The 19,853-nt window shown below is 37.3% G+C and overlaps 1 protein-coding gene across 2 annotated transcripts in view; it reads right to left on the bottom strand.

The window, feature by feature from the left end:
- The window catches only part of STAT4 (signal transducer and activator of transcription 4), a 97,880-nt gene that overhangs the window by 14,949 nt on the left and 63,078 nt on the right, over positions 1 to 19,853 (bottom strand). The window contains exons 7-14 of one of the 2 annotated variants that reach the window (XM_024564177.4): positions 18,147 to 18,232; positions 16,534 to 16,685; positions 14,769 to 14,927; positions 13,744 to 13,836; positions 8,929 to 8,988; positions 8,606 to 8,623; positions 8,425 to 8,518; positions 6,307 to 6,351 (exon numbers count right to left, since the gene is read on the bottom strand). In XM_024564177.4, the coding sequence (XP_024419945.1) occupies positions 6,307 to 6,351; positions 8,425 to 8,518; positions 8,606 to 8,623; positions 8,929 to 8,988; positions 13,744 to 13,836; positions 14,769 to 14,927; positions 16,534 to 16,685; positions 18,147 to 18,232 (707 nt within the window). The remainder of the gene's footprint in view (positions 1 to 6,306; positions 6,352 to 8,424; positions 8,519 to 8,605; positions 8,624 to 8,928; positions 8,989 to 13,743; positions 13,837 to 14,768; positions 14,928 to 16,533; positions 16,686 to 18,146; positions 18,233 to 19,853) is intronic. The other variant, XM_045198502.3, reaches the window with a different exon arrangement.

Consider the following 19,853-nt stretch of genomic DNA (forward strand, 5'->3'; position numbering starts at 1 on the left):
TGAATGTTAAATTCGGGATTTGTTACTGAGAAGGAAGTAGAGAGTTAAAAATTCCTCTGTTTCAGGGGTGTCCAACCTTTTGGCATCTCTGCGCCACACATTAAATACATTGCAATACCTAATCACAAAAAAATCTCATGATGTTTTAAGTAAATTTACGATTTTGTGTTGGGCCACATTCACAGCCATCCTGGGCTGCATGCAGCCCACGGGGTGCAGGTTGGACACCCCTGGTAGATTGTTGTGATACCTTTTGTTCTCGGTAGGTAGTTACCTTCACTAGAATGGGATTGCTTCTTACTGGGTTAGTAGAAAGTTATGTTAAATGAAAATTTTGACTGAAAATCCCAGTATATTCAACACACCAAACAGACAGGCCCTCACCCCCATCCCTCCCACCCCTTGTTTAAATAAATCCATAGCTGTTTCTTTGGTTGAGCATGAGATAACGTAGTTGGCTTGTGTTTAGGCATCAAGTTGGAAAAAAACATGTTTTTTAAACAGTAGAAAATCTCATCGGCCTGTGAAATCCACAATTCCACGTTCACTAACTGGTGGCTTTCACATTCGCACTGAATTCACTGGCAGGATGATACAAGACTGTGCAGAACAGTGGAGAGGCCTGAGGCAAGCGCACAGATGGAGACCCACAGAGCATATGTCTAAATATTTAACCATTATAAGTTAACAAACTGCTAAAATATAGCCTAGCCTCCTGCTTTGACATCTAAGCTTTCACATGACTGAACTGGCCAGGTTTTAACTTCTCCGAGTCTCGCTGGAACATGGTGGCTTGGGAGAGTGTGGTCATGCACCCCTGTGAGGTGCCTCATGTGACTATTCTGGCCTCAAGGCCTAGGTGCTTGTGCCTGGGAATGTTTGCCTTGATGGTGGCACCTGTACTTGGGTAAGTGCACCTGGAGAAGAGGCTTGAGGTCTTTTAGGCTGGGAATTCTGGTCCTGGATTTTGGGTGAGCATGTTGCCTGGAACCCAGAGACATCTTTCTCTGTAGAAAGGCGTGGCTGGAAGACAGCCAAAGGGAGCCTTTTTGAATATGAAGTCTCACCCCTCCCTGATTCTAGCTTCTGTACTTTAATGTATATGGTTAATTGTATATATGACATGATCATTCATTATGGATAATTTCCTCAGGTCTTTGAGTTATGGCACCCATCCAAAGTGTGAAAAATTGAGACTCCGCAGACAGAGCAACAGACAGAGCAAAGTTGTCTGTTAACTTTGGGAACCAACTTTGTGTTTTAGGCGTTACTTTACTGAACTGGAATGTGGAATGTGGATGGTGAGAGGTTTCCTCAGGGATTCAAACTAATTTCTAAGGTTTACTGAAACCCCTAATGCAATTGTGAGGCACATTTAGAACAAAATCCGTCAAGGAAGCTGCTTACAACACACGTGAGTGGAGAAAGGCAGCTGTAACAGAAGGAAGCATCACTGATTTTCAAAGCTTGCATGGCTACCACTCACAATCTCCATTACACTGTTCCATTTCACATTCCCAGGATTCATGCCGTACAGATGAAGAAAGTATCCTAAGTAAGATGCACCATTAATGTCTGTATTAAAAGCCATTCTAGTCATCAGATGATTATGGATTTAAAATATCCATACTTATGATACTTATATAACATTGAATATTATAATGGAATTGTCTGTATTGCACTTCTAAAGAAAAGTACCCATTGGATAATCTGCTAAGAAACTGGAAAACTGGCTGAACAACTTGAGCAGGACTCCACCTGGAAAAAATACACAACCTCTTGAAAGCCAGGGATGGATGCCACCATATCCTTTTTTTGTTTGCCCTGCTCTGTGCCTGACACCACACCCTGAAATCTTAGAGTGTTAACAAATGGTTGTGGCTTTTGATTTGGAAGGAAACCTCTGCTAAGTAAATATGACTGTGATAAGGATGATTTTCATCTAAATTTCTTGCTCATGTCTTAACAAGCCATAATCTATGATAATGTTGCACAAGGAAAACTAGGTGGAAACGACCACAATTACAATACTCCATTAAATTGATAAATGTTCATTAAGTACCTATCATGGGCTAGTCACTGAGTTAGAAGCTGGGAAACAATTATAAGAAGGGAAATAATGGTACCATCACATGAACTTGACCTTCGTCACAGGATCATAACAAATGAATGTAAAATGACGATTAATTCTCAGCCCATAAAATAAGGGGACTGTATGGAGGGTGTTGCATAAAAAAATCTACATTGTTAGTATTTTTCTTGTACTGACATCTCTATTTTAAAGAAGCATTGCGACTACTTAAATTAGTTCAGGAGGAACTCAATTGCCGGTGAAAGTGCCTGGGCTAGTTGCAGTGTGAGTCTTGTGTTTGTGTTTGAGAACACTGAGCCTTGAAAGAACACCTGTTTTGGCTCCTTTGTTAAGTGAAACTCAAGTCATCCAGGCTTTACTAATAGCCTCTGTGTGCCTCATGACTTTCCACCACATACACAAAATTACCTAACAGCTCAGTCTGTGGCTAAAACTGTCATTTATTATTTACAGCCTGCTGACAAAGAACAAACTACAGAGACTGCAATTCCAGTTTCCCTGTTCAAACAGTTTCCACATTTCAACAATCACTCTTCAGCTGCCTCTCTAAGGACCTTCAGGAAAGGTTGCTCCCTGGGAATGTTTACTTTCCGGGGACAGACTAACGCCCTCAAAGTCTGACCACTTGCTAGGTAATGCAGTTGTTTCTCTATGGACACTCTTACAAGAAAAGAGCAAAGGTGGGAGACAGAGGCAGTATTGCCAACGTGGATTTTGTGACAGTGTGTCTACAGATTCCTCAAGGGGTGTTGTAAAATTCCAAAGCAAATTCGTAGACTTAAATTTATTTTTTAAAAAATCTAAAGACCCCACTCTGTGTTGCACTTTTGTGGGTTATGGACTCTTAGAGAAAGGAGTTTCAGAGATTGTCCAGTCCCATGGGTTTCAAATGTTATTTAACGTTGAAACATATTCGTAAAAGGAAATTTCCTACCGGGGTTCCAATCTGTAGAATACATAAAACAGAGCTCCACCCTTCACCGAACCCTAATCTGAAGGCTGATAAACTAGAGGCTGGTGAAGACCCGGTGATCACGGCGCTCCGAGGTTTCAGGGACCTGGAGCCATAAGAGGGATGTGCTCAGGGGCCCGTGAAAGGGCATGTCTCCAGCCAAGCCCTTCGGCAGATGGGCAGAGAAGGCTAAGGATCAGCAGTTTTTCCTGGGTCAGATATCCCTCCTTTCGAGCATTTCCCCACCAGAGTAAATACACTACCTACTCTTTACAGAGGGGCCAGCCTGGAGCGCTGATGAGGAGAAGCTATAGCAGACATCTGCACAGCATATCACAGTTGCCTCTCACACACACCATCTCATTTTGTCCTCCCAGCAAAGCTATGAAGAGCAGGTTAACTTGACCCCCATTTTACAGATAATGAAACTGGGACTTAGTGAGGTTACATGGCTTGTGCAAGGTCAGCTGCCTTTCTGAGGCAGAGCCCAACATGATGCTATTTCTACAAGCCCACTAATGTCTGCAGGAGGTAAGGGAGAGGTAAGCAACATTTTCTGAGGAAACATTATTTTAACTTCCTTCTAAACCATGTAAGGATTCTGGTGCAAGGTAGCTGTGTGATTTCTGAGTGGGTGAATTCCACAGCAGCTGCAGCTGAAGCAGAGAGGAAAGGTTGAGGTGCTACCTGCAAACATGCAAAGATCTCCCTCACAGGAATCCCAGCAAATGGAGGGGGCATGATGAGGTGAAGGGGTGTGAGGCAGTCAAAGGGGAGTGCCAACCAGCACAGCTTCTTCCAGGGAAGGTTTTAGGATCCCAGATTAGCATGGTTTCATGGCCAAGAGCACAGACATGGGAGCCAAGGTTTGATTCTTGACCTGACCACTCTGTGTCCCAGTTTGCCTAACTGAAATAAGTACCACACAAATAGCGTTGCTTCGTGGCGGTGTTCCAAGAGTTACATAAATCAACATCGGCGAAGCTTGCAGTTAGTGCCCGGTATAGAGTAGAAGCCACAAGAAGATTTTTAAAAATAAATTTTTATCAGGATGTGAACTCTTGATACAGGCAAACAACAGCTCACAGAGAAACAATAGGTACTATTTGGATTTAAAATGAGGTTATAATCTCTTAATTTCCTGTTTTTCTGAAATTTTGGTTACTTCAATTCCTGGTATCATGACTTCACGAACCCCATTATACCACCAAATCTTCCCCAGCTCTTTCCTGGCTTTCCTTTGGTTACCTCCACTGCCTGGCTAAGCCCCTGATTTATTGGTTCATTTTTCTGAGTCCACTTTTATATATTGTGCCTTTTCAATTGTTTCTTTTTTTTTTTTTTCCAATTGTTTCTATAGCACATAAAATGGTGTTCAAGTCTGTGGCTTTTAAGTGTACCTAGGAGTCATATTAAAATTCTATCAGCAGGGGGAGCTCAAAGAATACCTTAAAATAAAATTATCCTGATTTGACAAACTTGATAAAAAAGGGAAGAAATAAAAGCATTCTGATATCTACTGTACAATTTTGTTATTAATTGGAAAATAAGAGGAAATAACTTCAAATTAATATAAGCAGACAGTGTTAATAAGACTGGTTGATTTTTCTACAGTAGAAAATGATTCATGTAGATTTCTATCTCTAGGGAAATCCAAGATTCTGATTTTATATTCATAATGATAACAATGTACTAAAGAGTCGAGCTATTCAGATTATGACCATTTGATTTTTTTTTTTTACTTAAGAAGAGTTCAGAAGCATTGTGTTTAGTCTACTCAGACTTAGTCGATACTCTTCAGGTATGTCACACAGCATGAAATGCCATTTATAACTCTGGCCAAAATTCCAGTGAGGGGGTGAAATGGGCTTTTATTTATAATGTGCTAATGTTTCAATCAGGAAGTTTGGAAAACCTTTATGGATTTCTATAAGGTAGGGAGAATAACTCCCACTTCTTTGGTGTACTGGAATATTCTTAAACTCAAAGGCTCTGCTCAGGTGTTACCTGAGGTGGAGACCTGTGCGCAGCTTTGCCTCAAGCCAAGGTGCTACCCTGGCTGGGAGGGAGGCTTAGCTCATCTTGTGTGGGGCTATGTTATTTGCTAAATGATCTGTAGAGACTGAAGAATTCTTGGAAAGAAAAATGTGGAGTGTTAAACTTGTTGTGATGGATCTTTGTGATTTTGTGGGGTGGGTTAGATTGATTATAGCGGAATGTTGGATTTATAAAGTGCTTTTTTCTTCCAAATAATTCAAAGAGATTCCTCATAGGAGCTGGGAGGTATAAAGCCCAGCAGAAGAGTCCACACACCAATCACACCAGAAATAAACCCCACTGCTCTCTAACTGTATTGTGTAGATGGTATTACATTTGCAGCATCTCCAAGCAGAGAGCGCTGGGCAGTACTACCCTGATCTCTTGGGAAGAAAATGCAGTATTTCTCCAACAGATCATTTGGCGAGGGTCACATTTTCAGTCACTGTCAGAACAGAGTCGAACCCAGGTTTTCTCGTTCTAAATATGTAGGGCACAGGCATATGCCCTAGTATCTAGGCAAACTAAATGGATGATCTCCAAGACTACTTCCAAGCCAAGACTTGACCCCTCTATCATTTACTGACTCAAATGTGAATGCTTGGACTGCATCCATTTGTTCTTTTAATCAATTAATTCAGTGAAATGCAAACCTTAAATGTAAAAGCAAGGCAATTGATACCAAGTAGTAATAGGACTGTGTTTTACCTGTAGTTTTCACATAATGTGTTATGATGTTCGAGACTTACCTCTTATTTGCAGAAAATGAGTGATTTTAAGATATTTTATAATAACAGAGGAATGACTAAAGAAACTATGGCACACCTGTAAAATGTAATATAATTCAACCACTTTAAATAATGTTCTCCAAGAGAATTGAAGGTCCTGGAAAGCTGTTCACCTTAAATTGCTATGTGAAAAAAAAGCAGGTTATGAAACAGTGTGCTCATATGTATATTTTAAAGTAATATATGCATAAAGTTTAAACTGATAGGAACCAAATTGTTCATAGTCATTTCCTTAGAAGGATGCTATTATATGCAATTTCCTCCTTTTTAAAACAAAATTTCTCATACTGCCTGCAATTATCAAGCTTTACTTTGTAATCAGAGAAACATGCATTTGACTTTATATAAAAATATAAAGGACAGTTTAAGAGCTTTCTAAAAAAAGATATTATAGAATTATTTTCTAGAAAAACTCTTTAGGAGAAAACATTTCCTACCTCATTTCCTTTGCTTCCAGCACTGGACTTTATTTCTTTTGGTTGCTTTGTAAAAGAAAACAACAGTATTTACATGGAGAAGCATTATCAGCTAAATACCAAGTTGGTTGTACCTATTATAGCAATTTTCTTAGTCACAATTTTGACAGTAACCCAGATGTCTTCTAACTCATGGAAACCTGACAGAGGTGCCCACATCCAACAGATAGAAGCTTCGTGTTTCACCTGCTGGGTTGCCAGTTCAGACACTTCATTGAGATAAATGAGAAGGTTGTATAACATTTAGACTATGTTTTTTCAGCCAATATTTTAGAAAGAGGAAATCATGTTGGAATGTTTTCAAATTTCTTCAACACTCCTTTGAACCTGGAAAGTACCATCTGAGCTAAGCCTTGAAGATTCGCAGTCCCTGTGAAAGCCAGTTTGACACAGAGGACTGGGAAATAAAAGATGGGGCAGGGTGCCATGTGGTACGGTGAGCACCAGGTAATGTCAGAAGAGAAGGAGATGTACTGACACAAAAATATTCATGATTGGAACTTAATTTTTAAAAAAACAAAACAAATTATATAGTGTGCACAATCTCATCTGACTTAAAAAAATCTCATCTGATATGAAAAAAGAATAGAAAGAAAAATAAGGATATTAATAGTGTAGCTTCAAGGTGGTGGGATTACAGGTGATTTTCAATTTTAAAAAATTTGCTTCTCTGCCCATACAGGGGTGGCTCAGTTTGCTGGGTCTTAGCACACAAAGTTAAAGGTCACTGGTTCAATTGTTGGTCAGGGTACACACCTGGGTACATTCCCCAGGTTCAGTCCCCAGTTGGGACATGTGCGAGAGGCAAAAGATTGATGTTTCTCTCTCACATTGATGTTTCTCTCCCTCTTTTTCTCCCTCCCTTCCCCTCTTTCTAAAAATAAATAAATAAAATTAAAAAAAATTTTGCTTCTCTGACTTTCTATGTTTACTTTTGTATTAAGAAAGATTAAAGTTATACAAAAATATATATATATAAATGCTTTGAAACTAGAACAATGTAAAAAGTAAGATGTTCTTATTTTACATATTATATGTGCTAGAATAAAGACCTAACCACTTTTTGGTATGTGCCTTGTCCTTCCTTTTACACATGACTTTTTTGGGGAGACAGACATCTCTAAGTTAAGGGCCTCTTACTGCTTTACTAATTTATTAGCAAACATTGCACATTATTGAAAATTCCTTAAGGACAGAAATTAAACCTAACTAAAAAAAAAGTGCTAGTTATAAGGATGTATAAGATATGAGTCCTTATTACATTTTATATGACAGTCTTACATGGTAGGGTTCGGTTAAAAAGAAATCTATTTTTCAATACTGAAGACCAAACAAAAACAAAACAAAACAAAAGCATAAATTTGTGTATGCAGATACGTTTCTGTTAACATAAATTTTTTATCTTTTAAAAACAGACCTTTTGAGGCTGATTCAGGGGTGTTCCAACATTCAGGTGAGATATTTCCTACATGTTAACAAACCAGTTAACATTTTTCTGGCGAAAGAAGCAATAGTGTCTTTGGGAATCTAAGAACTATGCAAAGAATTAGAAAGAAAGCAAGAAGAGAACTCGAGGTTAAGAGGAAGTGGTAAAAACAAGAAGCAACAGGATGAGGCTGGGTCAGAAGCTTTCTAGACATGCCAAGCCACACTGTGCAATTGTCATACCAGGAACATCCTATTTCCCCCCAAGCTAATTGTCCTAAAATGAAAGTGTCTAGGCAGACTTGTTACTGGATATCATTTCTTAAGGAGATTTAAAATGTGAACCCAGGAATGTCTATCCATTATAAGATGAATTACTTCTGTCATTATCACCAAAACCTATGGACCAATTACTATATATATTTAGGTACTACTTCACCTTTGTTAAGACCTCAGGCCTTCTGAGTTTAGCTTCAGTGTTCTTTCTACCACATTAAATTCTTCAATAGTGGCATATTTTATTTCTCAACATGTCCCTTAATCTCACACAAGGAACACTAGTACACAACATATATTGAGTTACAAGGCCTATTAGTAAAAATCTGTCCGATCTGAAAGAAAGTTTGTATAATTTTACTGTGTAAATTTACTCACCAAATGTCGAAATTCTACAGAGAGACTCCCATTGGAAGATTCTTCAATGGACATGGCTTTGACATGAGTTCCACAAAGGACAAATCTTCGATTACTAGAGAAGAAATCTTAGCTATTTACATGACCATGGGTAAAATATATTTATGAGAACAGCAAAAGAGCTCTAAAGTAAATGTCTTACCTTAGAGTGGAAACATTCCTGTAAAACCAAGAAGATTCTTTAAAATGAGCTGTTTAATAGACCTAGTAAAAACTTCCTATGATATGTTAGACTCAGAGGATAGTATATAAACCTTCATTTCAAGTCTTTATAGTAAAATTTTAAAAATAAGGCTTCATTGAAGTTTGGTTGAATGTTTGAACTTCAAAGTCAAATATCTGAAGCACATTGATATGTAATGTTAGAGAAGTTAATTTAAAAGTTTGAAATTATTCAATAAAATAAGGACAATTCTTTTTAAAAAGTTTACATTTTCATGTTTCAGAATGAAATTAGACACTTACTTGTCAATCGATGCTTTCACCTTTACCTGATAGTTTAGTTCTGGCAATTTTATCAGTAGTCTGGAAAGACATAAAGAATCAGACTTCCAGTCAAGATGGATGTGTAGGGAAATATGCCTTACCTTCTTGCACAGCTGTAGCAAAAAATACAACTGGACTACAAAACAAATATCACCCAGAATTGTCAGAAAATTGAGCTATGTGGAAGTCTGACAACCAAGGGTTTAAAGAAGCCACATTCATCCAAACTGGTAGGAGGGCCAGAGATTTGGGGATGGGAACCAGAGGTCCTACACCCACATGTGGAGGATAAAAATCAGGAGGGATACCTTGGGAACAAGGGATCCCAGCCTCAGATCAGAACACTGAGCCCAGGGTTCCAGCACCAGGAAGATAAGTTCCCATAACTTCTGACTGTAAAAACCAGTGGGGTTTGGAGCAGCAGAAGAAACTGTGGGATTCTCAAGAGACTCCTCTTTAAAGGGCCCACAATGGACTTAGGACTCCTGCAGACCCACCTGATCTGGGATTCAGCACCAGGGCAATAGTTGGAAGGGCGCCAGTGGCATACAGGGAGAAAGTGAAGTGAGAGTGCTGGGAGATAGCTTCCTCCCTGGCAGAACTGCAAAGGCCAGGCAGCGGCATTTTCCCCTTGCCCAGCCCTCTCTCACACAGAGGAATAGACCAGTGACATGTGGCCCCACCCCAGCAGTTACCTAATGCTCTACCCCATACAACTTAACAGGCGAGCTTTTCTACAATAGGCCACACTACTAAGACAGGGAGTCAAAGAAGCTCTACCTAGTACACAGAAACAAACACAAGGAGGCTGCCAAAACAAGGAGACAAAGAAACATGGTCCAAATGAAAGAACAGAACAAAACTCCCAAAAAAGAACTAAATGAAATGGAGATAAGCAACCTGTCAGACACACAATTCAAAACATTGGTTATCAGGATGCTCCAGGAACTCATTGAATACTTCAGCAGCATAAAAAAGTTGCAGGTAGAAATGAAGGTTACATAAGCAAGATAAAAACCTACAGGGAACCAACAGTGGAGGGGATGAAGCCGAGAATCAAATAACCAATTTGGAACATAAGGGAGGAAAAAGTATTCAATCAGAACAGCAGGAAGAAAAAAGAATTAAAAAAAACAACAACAACAAGGACAGGCTTAGGAACCTCTGGGGCATCTTTAAAGGTTCCAACATCCAAATCATAAGGGTACAAGATGGAGAAGAGAAAGATCAAGAAATTGAAAACTTATTTGAAAAAATAATGAAAGAAAACTTCCCTAATTTGGTGAAGGAAATGACATACAAGTGCAGGAAGCACAGAGAGTTCCAAACAAGATGGACCCAAAGAGGAACATACCAAGACACATCATAATTAAAACGCCAAAGGTGAAAGATAAAGAGAGAATCTTAAAAGCTGCAAGAGAAATAGTTACTTACAAAGGAGTTCCCATAAGACTCTCAGCTGATTTCTCAAAAGAAACTTTGCAGGAAAAAAGGGACTGGCAAGAAGTATTCAAAGTGATGAAAAGCAAGGACCTACAATCTGGATTACTCTACCCAGCAAAGCTATCATTTAGAATTGAAGGACAGATAAAGTGTTCCTAGACAAGACAAAACTAAAGGAGTTTATCATCACCAAGCCATTATTATAGAAAATGCTAAAGGGAATTATATAAGAAAAAGAAGAAGATCAAAATAATGAACATAAAACTATCAATAATTGACTCCAAATAATGAACTAAGAGAACAGGAACAGAATCATAGGTATGGAGATCATTTGGAGGGCTATCAGTTGGGAGGAGGAAGAGGGAGTATGGGGGGAAACGTGCAGGGATTAAGAAGCACAAATTTGTAGATACAAAATAGACAGGGGGATGTTAAGAACAGCATAGGTAATGGAGTAGTCAAAGAACTTATATGCATGACCCATGAACAAGAACTAAGGCAGGGAGGATTGCTAGAGGGAATGGGGGTACCAGGTGGAGGGCAAAGGGGGGAAATTAGGACAACTATAATAGCATAATCAATAAAATACATTGTAAAAAAGAAAGATTAAAATTAAAAGTTCTAAAAGCCTTTTTCTATTTAGAGATTTAAATATATTTATAATGTATATACACAAATCAAATTACATTATCTCCAGTTATATGTTAGTGTGTTTTTTAAAACATCCAGTTCCTCTTCAGTTTGCCGTGTTACTAACACTGGCATCAGCCACTTGCTATATTGACAAACACTTGGGAAGTGTTTTCATCTTGCTTTAGTTGATGGGTGCTGGATAATACATTGGCTAGGTCAGAAAAAGAGCTATATATTTGGTGAAAGCCTGAATTTGGGATAAATGTATAAACCAAAGAAAAATCAAAGTCAATTAATAGGGCTTCATTTTTTCCTCATATTATAAGAACACATTTTTTAAGCTTAGTAAAACTAAACATCTTGATGATAACTGTTTTATAGTAAAAATACTGAGAAAGACAAAGCCTCTGGTAGAATATGGAAAATTCCCATTTAGATACACTGGCAATCTTTAAACATACTATATTTAAGTAACAGCAAAAATGTTCATAATTTCAAAAGGCCTAACTTCAAATCAAATGATTATAGGTTGGAGTAACAGTTCCTTTAATTCCTTCTTCCGGTGTCATCTCCTTTTTTCTTTCGCTTTCCCCATTTCTTCTAAACTATACCCTCTGATATACCCTCTCTCTGTAGGTTCAGTTGAGCTTCCGAGATGATCTTTGAATCACTCACTCACTCACTCATTCACTTATGCACTCATCCCAAACCTCATTCATTCACCTAGCATGTATTGAGCTCCTCATATATACCCAGTACGTGCCCTTGGTGCTGGAGTACTGGTGTAGTGAGATTGGGGAAGGGAGAAGTGTGGACACTGCTCTACATAAAAAGAAGAAGTCCAGTCAAATAGATGGAATATAGAGAGTGCTGATAAGCAACTGATTGGCATTAGAGAAATATAATCATAGATAATAGCCCAAACAAAGGGGCGGGTAGAATGCTACAAAGGTCGCTTAAAAGTTTTGTGCCAAGCACAGGGTTGATTTCAGGGTTTGCAATACAAGTGTGTAGTTGTTGGTAGTGAGGGTTGGTATGAAATAAGGCAAGATGTTTCCCTTCTGTGCCTTCTTCTTTATCTTCTTTTAGGAAGGGTCTGATTCACTGTAAGATGTAAAAACTTAAAGGGAGTCCCATATTTCCCCTCCCTTTGAAATAGGAGGATGCAGTGCTATGGTAGCGGGGGGCTTATGGGAAAATCTTGAATACTAAGTAAAGGATCATCTATTAAGACAGTGGGGAACAGGTACAGAGAAGAAAAATGGAATAGTCAGGTAGAAGAGAAGGGCAGAACACCCAAACCAGGGACTAACGGTCTTTGCCTCATGCAATCAGTTCAAACCATGTACAAAGTGGTACCCATTTGGGGACCTCTTTCACTCAGAACTCTTTGTACGTAATCCCTACCCATCTTCTTTTTTGTTCCAAAGAGCATCTTGGATTTAACAGATCATCTGTGGGGGTGTCTCAAGGAAAAGTAGAATGTCCACTACCCCTTTATTGTTACTGTCTTCTGGGTTAAATAGAGAAGCAGGGTTAAAGAATAAGCAACCTTGAAGATTATGAAATGTTAAAAGGGAACCTGGACTTTGTTTTGGTTCTTAAGTCTTAGTGTAAAATATACAAGGAAATGATCGAGAATTCCAAGTTGGGTTTTTGAAATGCAAACTGAAGACAAATGCCTTCCCTTTCAAAATGGACTTCTGAGGTGATGAATGTTAACTAGATTTATTGTGGTGACCATTTTGCAAGTTATATATGTTGTCATTATGCTGTACACCTTAAATTTATTAAGTGTTGCATATTATTTATATCTCAAGAAAACTGAAAAACTAAAATAAAAATGGAATTGCAATAGTGGTATATGATCAGGGGCCCTATCATGGAACCCCTAAATCACCATCAACTTTTCTGAGGTGAACTAATGATTAGTAATTTAAAACTTTGGGGCCCTGGAAATTGAAGCATGGTGAAAATCTTTGAAAGTGTAAACTCAAACTCATTATTTTAAATGTCATTATGGAAAACTATACATTTTGGTTGCTGATGCTAATGGAAAGGATCAAATACACAGATAAAGCAAAAATAACACAAAAGTCCTATGTTTTTACATCAGGTATATAGTAAATAATACTAAAAAATGTAGTGTTGAGTGTTTTCTCAGAAAACCTAATAAGCTAGTTGCTGGGTAATCACAGGGGAAGAATGTGCCACTGTATTTCCTGATTAGGATATTTGAAGCCTTCCCTGATCTGTCTCCAGTCTATCTTCTTAATTCTACCCCTGCCTTGCTCCACGTGCTTGTGAAACAGACCCAGGAAGTCATTATCTCCTTAGTCTTACTCTCTTGCAATCCTGCTCTCCTTTGCCTCTGCTCTTCCCTCAAGGTCCTTCCTCACAATGACCACAAGGCATTCTCTAATCTCTGCAGCCTTCTCTCAAGTCAATCTTTTCAGCAGTGAATTCCATGATGCCCAATGTTGTGTGATTCATGCTTTCATCCTAAATCCTTCATGCACTCATCTTCATTGTCATACTCTTTACCCATGGAGAACCTCCTCTTAAGATTTCTGTATTTTGCAAAGCTTGGTGCTGGGCAAGCAGGAAGCACTCAGTAAAGAATAGTTGAAGGAAAGGCACAATGAGAGAAATTAGTCTAAACTACATAGTGGCTTTGTCTCCATAAACACATGAAATGATAGAACACGTTCTGCCTACCTTAGCTTTACCGTGAACTGAATGAGTGTCTTAAGTACCATCGGCCTCTGAGGGTGGGTTGGCATGCATGGCTGTCGTTCAACCACAAATGAGCTAGAGTAAAAGGAAATAAAGCGTGTCATTCGAAAACACTGAAAATATTGACAGGCTGAAAACCACAGAGGAACAGGATGCTGTCCCCTTACAAGGACCAAACTCCCTGCACTTAGAATACATTCAAACCCCCCATTAAAACTCAGATATTTCCAGACTTCTTATAAATAATTGCCAGGGGATAGGAAGATGTTTAAAGATTGCCTCTAAGTAACAGTAGTAGTTAATTCTTCATTGTTATAACTGAGTCAAGAATAAAAGCTCCTGTCTATTTTTATCATACTAAACATAAAATAGAAAGTTAATTTCATAACATTTTTGAACTAGATATTAGGATTTCTGGTACATACCAGAATTTTTTTCTTTAGATGAGCATATAAATACAAACATGTTCACCACCCTTCATTTCTTGGATATGAACTTTAAAAAGTCCTTGAAATCTTCTTTTCTAAATGTTGAAAAATGAACTTTAGGTGGGTGATGTGCTTGGCTCATGGAAAACTGAGTCAGTTGATAGGGGAAACATGGATGAATAGTAAAGAGTAGAAATGTTTCTGGAACTCTCTGGAGCTTTAATTCAGTTTACCCCGAGGCTCATTGTTTAGGTTCCTACCACTCCTTCACCTTCACACCAAAATTCCAGTTAGGGTGTCCCTACAACCCCACAGGACTGAAGTTGCCATGAGACATTTAAGCAGATAACACTACTTTTTAAAAAAGATTTTATTTATTTAGTTTTAGAGAGAGGAGAACGAAGGGAGAAAGAGAGGACGAGAAACATCGATGTGTGGGTGCCTTTTGTGCACCCCCAGCTGGGGACTTGGCCCGCAGCCCAGGCAGGTGCCCTGACTGGGAATTGAACCAGTGACCCTTTGGTTTGCAAGCTGGCACTCAGTTCACTGAGCCACACCAGCCAGAGTGATAACACTTACTTCTTAAAAAGGCTGTAGATCAAGGAAGTGACTCTTTCTAGCAGGTGTGGTCTTTGCACGGGTATGGGATCACCTTCATATGTCATTTTAGTAGATTGCTCCTCTAATTTCTCCAATTGTCTTTTGAGTTGGAACAGACTTTCTGCCAAGAGTGTGAAGCTATTAAACAGCAAATGAAAATCACATATAGTTTTTTCACTTAATCTACCATTTTAACTATTAACTATATTTAGCCAATATTAAAATATTAAACTATGTTAATTACTGAATTCCATTAAAGATTAGTGACAGTTCCTTATATTTTTCCTTAATCCATTTTTCTCTAAGATGCACAGCACAATGTTAAATATTTTGAATGTTTTCTAATTTATACCTTTAGTTACAGAAAGAAATCCCTTTTAAGTATCCTTTGTTTAACATATAGAAGTCTGTTGAATATAGATGTTAAGAATTTGGCACTCACTAACGAACAAACAAAGAGAAAATTTAAAACTTTAAAAATACATGGTATGAGGAATGTTATGTGTAAGAACGCTGAAGAAGAAAAACAATATAAAACAAACATATATGTTTTTTATAACCCTAGGTATCAGCCTAGGACTTATCAATGGAGATCTCTGGAGAAAGGTATCTGCTAGGAGTTTTCCTCACTATGTGGTGATCTCACCTCATAAATGGAAGTGGGAGGTTGGACCGAAAGTCTAAGGAAGGGGAGGTGCAAATGTTGGAGACTGGAAGGGCCTCCAACTACAGAGGAAGCAGAATGTCTCGACATACTTGGTAAGTCCATTTGGTTCTGATAGCAGCTCTTCCAACTAAAAGGTTTATTCCCCACATAACACTGTGGAAAGAACAGTCATCACCTCCCTACCCCCACCATACCCCACACTGAATTTGGTATGGGCATCATTTTATCGCTCCCTTTGTTGTTTATCTTGTTTTCATAACAACAGTGTACAGTAAGGTTAGAGAAACAATGTATCTCCCCAAGGAAAATCAGTATGTTCCAAAAAGAGCCCAATTCCTTACTTTTTTTGAGAAGCATAAGCTTTTTGTGCAAGTGGCCCCAGTTATTACATATTTTCATTGTATCGAGCTGTACTCTTTGAAAACAATTTTAGATTTCTGTTGAACATTTTCCTTGTTTAAATTATATTCTCTAATTTTTCTTTCAATCAGATAGTTTTATTTTTGCATTGATGAAGGGGAATACCCATCAACATTTTTTTCCTTCTAATACAAAGGAGTGAATGTAAATATGATTGTGTTTGTGCATACATAGGCGGCAGATGCCATGTTGTAATAGCCCTTTGCGATTTTTCATTTAAATACAAAAATAGATTGCTTTGTTGAAAACACAAACCAATGTTTAATTCTGACCTCTTAAGATACACCTTTAAAAACTGAGCTATCTTTTCAAGCTTTTGAAGCTGGTGTTTCTTATGTTTTTAAAGAAAGCATATTTATGGCTGGTTTCAAAAATTCATGAGTCTTTTAAGATTGGCATATAAGAAAATTAAGCAATTCTTGCGCATTTTATAGATTTCTATAGATGCTTTCTTTTTCTCTCTAAAGGAATAAAAGTTAAGAACATGTATACAATTATATCTATTTGTTTTCAACTATAGAGTTCCCTCCTGCTAATAAACCATTAATAAGCTTAATGAATTAACATTCTGGTCTAAGTCTGCATTCTCTGGCTTAGTGACACTGAAGTTTTGTACTTCCTGTGGTTTTCACTAGAAACTGAAGTCAATGGTTTTACCAGTTTTGGAGCTGGTCGAGCCCATTATGGAGTGGACCACCGATGCAGGCAACTTGCTGCCGCCTCTTCCAGTCTTGGAGCTCTTCTATTAGCATACTATTCATTAACAAGTCTGTTTCATTTACTATTTGTGTCATCTTACTGAGGGCTTCCTAAAAACAGAGATGACTACTGAAAAGATTTTTAGGAGACACAATCTAAGTCACTTAAAACTGAACCTATAAAACAAGTTGTCTAACCTAGGAGACAAAGGCTTGCTTAAAATTTTGACCAAATATTTTACCAAATACCATGTTCTATTTGCCATAACACTGCCTTTGCAAACAATTAAGTTATTACAACCAAATGATGAAGAGAAAAGCATGGTCACAGTTAATATCCTCTTAATATCTCAAAATATTCTCATAGTACCATTGAATTTGTAACTCCTGTGACAATATTGAATCTTGTACTCATAAAGCCATATATCTGCTTTTTAAAAAGATACTTATAAGTTGAATTTATATTCTTATAAATATGTTTATTTTTAAATGTACTGACTAGAATTTGAGTTTTTCTGTATTAGTTTTTATTAGTACTTTATTTGGGTTTTGGGAAGCATAGTGGAGATGCATAATTGTTAAAGGTCCAAGAATTAGAAGATGTGAATTCCTACCCTGGTTTTGCCACAAGCTATGTGAATTTGGATAAACCATTTAACTTTGCGGGAACTTGGGCTTATGATCTATGCAATCAGATGAATAGGCTAAATTATTTCCAAGGTTCCTTCTCTCCTTAAAATCTTAATCCTAAAGTTGAATAAGATGGCATGCATAAAACATACAGTATACATCTTTATGCATAAAACATTAAGTTTTTCTTGGATTAATGATCTGCTTGTTTAAAATCTGATATATAACTGTTTAAGTTTATAACTTAGGGTAAATTTTATATTTATTTGTGCTCACACAAATTCCTGCATAAAAAATGGAGCTGAACATTTAGAAATAAAGCATTGATTTATCAGTGACTGGTTAAATTTCAATTGCATTGAATTTCAAGGAGAGGTAGAAAATAAAATAGAGATGTTTTCCCTCTTTTAAAACATTTCATCAAGCCAGAAAAAGTTCTTCCTCTCCTTGGGAGGAGGTTAGATTGAAAAATTCAGTCATTAATAAACTATCCTGAAATCTAGAAGATTGTTTAACAAAATGTCATTTTTTTCAGCATAGAAATTGGAACACTTATTTTTTCCAATAAAATTTTGGTAGTGTTCAAGTAATATTTTAATTATACATATGTAGTAGAACCCATCTCAGCATATTAAGTGCAGCAAATAAAAGAGTTATGTCTGAAATAGTGGCAAATAAAAATTGGGTGAAGTGTTTACCTTGACATTAATGGTAGCTACAGTAAATGTATCACGTAAGGACGATAAATAGACTCTGGAGAGTACCAGCTTTGTAAACTTAGAAGCATGGCAAACAATGTGGACTCTTCCTAGAAACATAACCATTTATTCATTCAGCATAAAAGGAACAAATAAAACCCAAGAGCTTGATTCTTTTCAGTAGGACTAGTTGTAGGAAAAATAGGAAAATAGGTGAAAGGCCAAATTAAAGTTCTTCACTAACCTTTCTCTTGAAGTCAAGGCTGTTGAGCATTTCTTGTAGAGTCACAACTTCCTGACTCATTAGGGCATTGTTCTTGTCACCCTGGTCTACCAAGGAAAAGAGATCAGATTTAGAGTCCTCTCCAAGACAAAGCTCTCTGCCCTGAAAGCCAAGTTGGCAGCAATCCACTCTCCTAAAATGCAAGAGCCCAAATGGGGGCATGAGAGATGAGCTTGTTAGTAAGTCTGTTCATTTTGCCAGAAGGATTATATCCAAGTGTTCCTGAGAGGAGCTCTCTATTTTACAGACCCCGAGAGAAGACTGTTTTTCATAACATGTTCCTTTTTGGGGTGAGGAGGGAGAAGATAAAAAAAAGTTTTTGCAATTCCTTATTACAATGAGATATCTACATTGGATAATAATCCAGGTTGCCTGGTTTAAGTAGGAAAGAAAGGGACCTCTCTTTGTGCCTATGATTAAATCATATTTAACTCCTCCTGATATTCTACCTTACACCCAGTAAAGTGACAGGAAATTGCCTGATGGAATTAGGGTTTTATCTACGTGCTCTTATGAACTGAAAACAAAGACTAAAGCATCTGCTTTTCCTTTTTCTTTGCAGAATAGGCTACCCTCACAGTAAAACTAAAAGTGGGAAAGAGTTGCAAATCTTAAAAAAGAATCTCTGGCTGAAGAAAAACCAAAATGATTTATCCTCTTAAATGGGAGATGTGCAATAAAAATTGTATTATTTAATTTAAACATTAAGCTTTATTGGTATATAGCAAATGACAGTTTCTATAACCACTCATGTCTATGAAAAGTAAATGTTGGGAATGCTGATCTGACTTGTGTCGCTGAAAAACAGGCACCAGAACAACACTGTGCCAAATTTCTCCATAGATTGGCACTGATCAACAGGAAGTCGTTCTTGGTTGCTTTAATTCACAAACTCACTAGCTCCTAAATCCCCACATATAGCAGAATATTGCTTATATAGCATTTTATCAACTCAAAACTTCCTTAGCTAATACTTTCCCATCTTTACTAGCAAGGATATAAATTATTGTCCATGTATCTTTCATTTTATTTCACATATAGCCAACAACATAAATACTGGATATAAGTGATAAAATGATTATTTTTATCCTTTATAATGCTCATGGAGCACTGAAAGATATTAAGTTAGCTCTAATTGCAATATATGAAGTTCAAAGTAATTTTATTGTTTGATGTATTTTGTTATATTCTAATTCTCAAAATTGATAGTTTGCATATGAAATTTGGCACAAGGCTGCTTTCAATGAACTGTAAGGCTTGATTAAACTTGCAGTTGTTCTAAATCGTTTGAGCATCGTGAACCCCTTTGATAACCTGATGAAACCACATTTGTGTCATTTCTTCTGAGAAAAATATTATATAATACATACAAACGATTATAAACATTTTAAATAACATTTGATGGGAATCAAGACACCCTGAAGATGCCAGAAGAACATGTCACTCCTCACCTATGCCAGGAAAAACAAGTTTCCTAATATCCTCTCTTTTAAATCTTAGACAAAAAGGTAAGCACTTGAACACAGTCATCCATACTGCCTTCCAGACACAGTTTAAATTAATCTTTTGGTAGTTAAAGATGATTCTTTAAATGAAAGGTTTATACACAACTTGTTTTTAAATTATTTAAAAATAATTTTAGAATTTAAAAAAGTTGCAAAAATAATG

The sequence above is a fragment of the Desmodus rotundus genome, chromosome 2, assembly GCF_022682495.2.
Source record: "Desmodus rotundus isolate HL8 chromosome 2, HLdesRot8A.1, whole genome shotgun sequence".
In the NCBI taxonomy this organism is placed as follows: Eukaryota; Metazoa; Chordata; class Mammalia; order Chiroptera; family Phyllostomidae; genus Desmodus; species Desmodus rotundus.